At 37.9% G+C, this 5,934-nt stretch overlaps 1 protein-coding gene across 1 annotated transcript; it reads left to right on the top strand.

The window, feature by feature from the left end:
* On the top strand, positions 410-1,567 carry LOC109230204. The gene has a single exon (XM_019395729.1). It carries the CDS (start codon positions 410-412, stop codon positions 1,565-1,567), a length of 1,158 nt encoding a protein of 385 aa, XP_019251274.1.

Genomic DNA, 5,934 nt, shown 5'->3' with positions numbered 1-5,934 from the left:
AAAAATGACGAGGAAATCGAAAGCTAGAGGAGGAAGACAACTAAATCAGGAGACTGTACAACAACAGATCAATGCTAGAATTAGAGTTCCGAATTAAGCCGATACGAAAAAAACAAGGAGTATCAATGTACTACAAGGAATAACTCCATTAGAGTTAGACAAGGTAGCAATGGAACAAGAAACACCAGTGAAGCTCATGCATGGAGGAGAGATGTAGCACAATTCATCAGGAAAACAATTATGGGCAGATATCGCGGAGCAGGAAGGAGAGCATGAAGGTACGAAGGAGGTAAAACCTCAAAGTGAATCTAAATTGAGGCTATGAAGTAGAATTGTGATCAACAGTCCTGATGTGGACGAGTTAGAACTAAAAACTAACGAATCTGCAAATCAAAATGTGAAAATAACCATGGAAGATATCAAAGAGGAAATAGAATATTGGAGTAATGCAGTTATATGCTATGTTCTGGGATCGAATCCTCCTCCAGTAGTTATGAATGGTTATTTTCATAGAATCTGGGGAAAATTGGGAATAGACAAGGTTGCTCAAGTTAACAGGGGAGTGTTCTTGGTGAGATTTGCTCAAGCTGAAAGTAGAATGAAGGTATTAGAAGATGGCGTCCAGATGTTCGACCAAAAACCTGTCATCATCAAGCCTTGGTCACCTGATATAGACACCAGGAAGGAATCATTTAGCACTGTGCCTATATGGATTAGACTCCCTGGATTGGATATTAAGTATTGGGGAAAAAATGCATTGACAAAAATTACAGGCTTAGTAGGGAAACCTATGAAAGCAGATAGAGCTACTACATGGAAAGAAAGGATGACATTTGCGAGAGTGCTGGTGAAGGTTACACTTGATCAACCTTATGCGCAAACTATTATGTTTGAAAATGAAGTTGGGAAAATTGTAGAGCAAAGGGTGCATTATGAGTGGAAACCAACACTGTGCAAGGAATGCAATAATTATGGGCATGAAGTGACAGAATGTAGAAAGCATACTCAAATGGAGAAACAAATGGCAAACAAAAAAGAATGGGAGAAAGATCATAACAGTGCAGGAGAAACTATGAACCAGAATAAGGCAAGGAATGATGAGGTGAAGCAAAAACAGAATGAAAAAGAGAAGGTGGAGACAGGGAACCAACAGGAGAATAGAAGAGAAGGTAAGAAGGCTACATACATACAAAAAGGAAACTGGGCACAAAGAAGGAAGGATGTTCCCGGAAGTAATATAAACCTAGGCAACTCTTTTGGGGAATTGGGAGAAACTAGCATTATGATGCTGATAGAACAAGAGAGAGAGGGCCTGGAAAAACAGATGCATAATGTAGATGAAGAACACATATTGGGGAAGGGGGGAGCCTTTCCCGAGGAAATGGATAACATAGGCTTCTGGAATACCAGGGGTTTTAATAGACTAGCTAAGCAGGAAGAAGTAAACATTTTTCTGCATCAATGTAAAGTTAGCCTATTTGGACTCTTGGAAACTAAGATTAAGAGAAGAAATGCTCAAAAAGCTTCTCTTAATCTGTGTAAAGGATGGTCACTTACAAATATTTAGGAGCTCATCCGGGAGGGGGGGGGGGGGAGTTTGGCTAGTATGGAAGCCAACAATTATGCAGGTACAAATTGAGTTTGTATCAGCACAAATGATTCACTGTGAAGTAACTCATAAAGGAACTGTCATGACTTTTTCTCTGTCTATGGTTTATGGATTCAATGATCCAGCTTTAAGAAGGACCCTATGGCAAGAAGTGAGAGACATCAAGAACAATATAAAGGGACCTTGGGCAGTGATGAGTGACTTTAACTGTGTACTAAACAAAGAAGATAGAATAGGAAGACCTGTTACTATGGCTGAAATAAGAGAGTTCAGAGATGGTATAGGAGAATGTGGATTGCAGGAGCTGAGATCATCTGGTGCATTCTATACATGGAATAATAAACAGGGAGGGGAGGACAGCGTGTACAGCAGAATAGACAGAGTATTAACTAACACCGACTGGATTGCAAATCTACCAGCCTTAGAAGTGCACTACATGAATGAAGGACTGTTTGACCACTGCCCTGCCATTATAAACTAGGACAAGGGCAAAAGGAATAGCAGAAGTCAATTTAAGTATTTCAATACGTGGAAAATGGCTAGTGACTTTAAGGAGAAAGTACAACAAATCTGGGAGAAGGAGATAGAAGAAAATAAAATGTTCAAAGTTATTGGCAAAATGAATAGAATAAAGGCAGTGTTGACAAAGCTGAATAAAGAAAGATTTGCAGATGTTGATAGAAAAGCTGATCAAGCCTTTGCAGAACTCAAAAAATGTCAAGCAGAACTACTGCAAGATGGGAGAAATAAAGGGCTGATAGAAAAGGAACTTCAATTAGCAAAAGAGTGCAGACAATAGAGGGAAGCTAGGGACACATATCTAAGGCAAAAGAGCAGGATATAATGGCTCACCAAAGGGGATCAAAATACCAAATTTTTCCATAGTGCAATCAAAGAAAGAAGGAACATGAACAGAATCTTCTTAGTGGTTGGCAAAAATGGGATCACTAGAAAAGATACAGAAGAGATCTCTCAAGCTTTTATTGAATTTTATGGTGAACTACTTGGGGAGAAAAATGGGAACAGGAAGAATGTTTGTAGTGAACTTGTTAGAAAAGGTCCAATTCTTAATCAGGAACAGAGGGAATGGCTAACACAAGAGTACCAGATAGAAGATGTCAAAGCAGCTGTATGGTCAATTGCAAGGGATAAAGCTCCTGGACCTGATGGTTATACAAGCCAATTCTTCAAAGACTATTGGGAGATTGTAAGCAAGGATGTGGTAGCAGGGGTACTGGAATTCTTTCAGAAAGGAACCATGCAGAAGAGCCTAAACACAACAAGAATTACACTAGTGCCAAAAAGCAGCCATGCTCAACTAGTAGGAGATTATAGACCAATAGCCTGCTGCAACACATTGTTCAAAGTCATCTTAAAAATGTTGTGTATGAGATTGAAGAAGGTACTACCAGGAATCATATCAGCAAATCAGAGTGCGTTTGTTACAGGAAGAAGTATAGTGCAAAATATCCTAATATGCCAAGACCTAGTCAGATTATACAACAGGAAAGCTTCTGTGAAAAGCTGCCTTATCAAGATTGACCCGAGAAAGGCCTATGATACAGTAGAATGGGACTTTGTTCGTGAGATGCTTCATGACTTAAATTTCCCACACAGATTCATCCAATGGATTATGCAATGTATTACAACAGCTAGATACTAATTGCACTCAATGGAGGAGTATATAGGAGCATTGAAGGGAAAAGGGGATTACGACAAGGAGACCCAATTTCACCCTTAATATTTGTTATCTGCATGGAGTATTTTACAAGACTCATGCAGCAAGTATCTACAATGCAGGGGTTTGAATTTTATACAAAGTGTAGAAGGCTAAAACTGAACCATTTGTGTTTTGCTGATGATGTGTTGCTGTTCTGCAAAGGAGAAATGGCATCAGTGTTGCTGATGATGAGGGGACTGGCTGCATTCTCAGAAGCTACAGGACTGAAAACCAATGAAGCTAAATCAAACATTTATAGTGCAAATATGAATGAGCATGATCTGGCTGATTTATGTGAAATAACTGGATATAAAAGAGGTACCCTACCTTTTAGATATCTGGGAGTATCAATTTCAGCAAAGAAGATTTCAAGTATGGACTGTAAAATGCTGGTAGATAAAATGTGTGCTAGAATCAAGAGCTGGAGATCAAGGAACTTATCCTATGCTGGGAGAGTGATGCTGATAAACTCAGTGCTACTACATATTCATACATACTGGTCCTCCGTTTTTATTCTTCCAAAGAAGGTAACAAAAAACATCACTGCTATCTGTAGGAACTTTTTATGGGATGGGAAAGTAAATACAAATAGAGTGCCATTAGTCGCATGGGAGCTTCTATGCAGGCCTAAAACAGAGGGGGGACTTGGGATTATCGACTGTGAAACCTGGAATCAAGCTGCTATAGCCAAATACGTATGGAATATAGCTAAGAAAGCTGATAACTTGTGGGTGAAATGGGTAGATCACATATACTTGAAGGAAAAGGATTCGTGGCTATACAAACCACTACAGGATTGCAGCTGGTACTAGAGGAAAATATGATCTATCATAGATCAATTTGCTGCAGGATATGTCCAACAAGACTGGTTGGCAAATAAAGGGAAATACACAGTAAAAAGTGGCTACAACTGGAAACAAGGGAGAAGAGGGAAATGGGAGAGTAGTAGATGTGTGTGGAGCAGCAACAACATCCCAAAGCATAACTTCATCTGCTGGTTAGCTACGCATAGAAGACTCCAGACAAGAGAAAGACTGGCAAAACTGGGGATATGCAAAGAAGTCAAATGTGTTACATGTGGGGAGAAAGCAGAAACAATAGAACATATTTTCTGTGAGTGCAACTATTCAAAGACTTGTCTAAAAGAGATACTGAAATGGCTAGATATAGGAGTACAACAATACAAATTGGAAGGGTTGTGGAGAAGAATGACAAGAAAAATACGAGGCAAGGCATGCAGCACAATAATCAACACTGTTGTTGCAACTACTATATACCACTTATGGAGAGTCAGAAATGATGCACTGTGGAACCTCAAAGTCCCAAGACCACAGAAGGTAGTAAAGAATGTGCAGGAGGAATGCAGGACGAAAATGCAGATAATCTTGGAGAAGAAATCAACATCACAAAGACAAAGACTTTGGATACAGAACCTAATGTAAATACTAAAGAAGTAGATGGATAACTATGATGTAATAGAGTAGAATAGAAATAGAGGAAACAGTAAAGTAGAAGGAGAACTAAATGTATATTTGAACTTGTCTGTGGTGATTAATAAGACTCTCTTTCACCAAAAAAAAAGTTACTTACAAAGTTCAATGTTGATAAACTTCGTATATGTAGCACCCTTTGAATCCACACAACTTGTTTCTCAAGGAAATTACAATCAGCTATACCCACTGAGACACATGGGATGAGTGTTCTTTGAAACTTGAGAGTATGAAATCCTAATAGTGGCCACGCGATTGGCTTTGCAGACATATCTCATTTCAAAGAACCATGAGCGTATGGAATATTTGCAACTCATGATAAAGCTTGACACATAGAGTCAGGTTTATCGTACGTTAGCATTTTATAAGTACGAATCAGAGAGAAAGGGAGAGAGCAAAATATACAATTATATCAGAAGATTGTTGACTCTTCTACATCCTAATCCACATTAACGGATATGTCTAAAATATCTATCTAATAATCCTTCTATATTATTGATCAAGAATTTTCTTGGATAAAGCATCGCTGCTGACTACAGTTATTTTTGATTGTGCAAGTTTATCTTTATACTGAAAGTGGTGGATTTGAAAAGCCAAAGTTTTGGCTTGTCAATTCTGAAACGGCACCTTTATTCCTCTTTGTCGTTCTTAACGGAAGTAAAAGTAATGGTGAGTATTCAGAAATGACAGCTTATTGATTTAATAATTGAGTATTATATTAAAATTGGAATTAATTAATATTATTGTAACCGTTAAAAGTGTTAACTGTTGTCTGTTGGATTTTCTAGTAGGGCCACTTTTCGTATAAAAAGAAAAGGGCAAAATGCTAAGAAAAAAGATAAATAAAAAAGCTGGCACAGGAGAGTGCCACATCAGCTCACTTATCGCCCAGCTTTATATTTATATATAGATAATTGGCTTTAACTCTTAGTTACGTTAGTAACTTTTAATTATGGCTTGAAATGTGGAAGAATTTATGATAACATGTAAGAGCTAAACATTTAACTTATAACAACAATCGTTTCCTTTAGCTACCGTTATGTCATTTGTTTAATTTTTTAGTTGTATGTATCTTAGTTTATTTCCGGTTATTATTTCCTTTCCTTCAATTTTAT

The sequence above is a fragment of the Nicotiana attenuata genome, chromosome 7 (assembly GCF_001879085.1).
Source record: "Nicotiana attenuata strain UT chromosome 7, NIATTr2, whole genome shotgun sequence".
Lineage (NCBI taxonomy): Eukaryota > Viridiplantae > Streptophyta > Magnoliopsida > Solanales > Solanaceae > Nicotiana > Nicotiana attenuata.
This window is presented reverse-complemented; position numbering and strand designations above follow the sequence as displayed.

Bases quoted from the DNA above. Each gene is read 5' to 3' on its own strand.
- LOC109230204 (XM_019395729.1), top strand. From the start codon at position 410: ATGGAAGATATCAAAGAGGAAATAGAATATTGGAGTAATGCAGTTATA.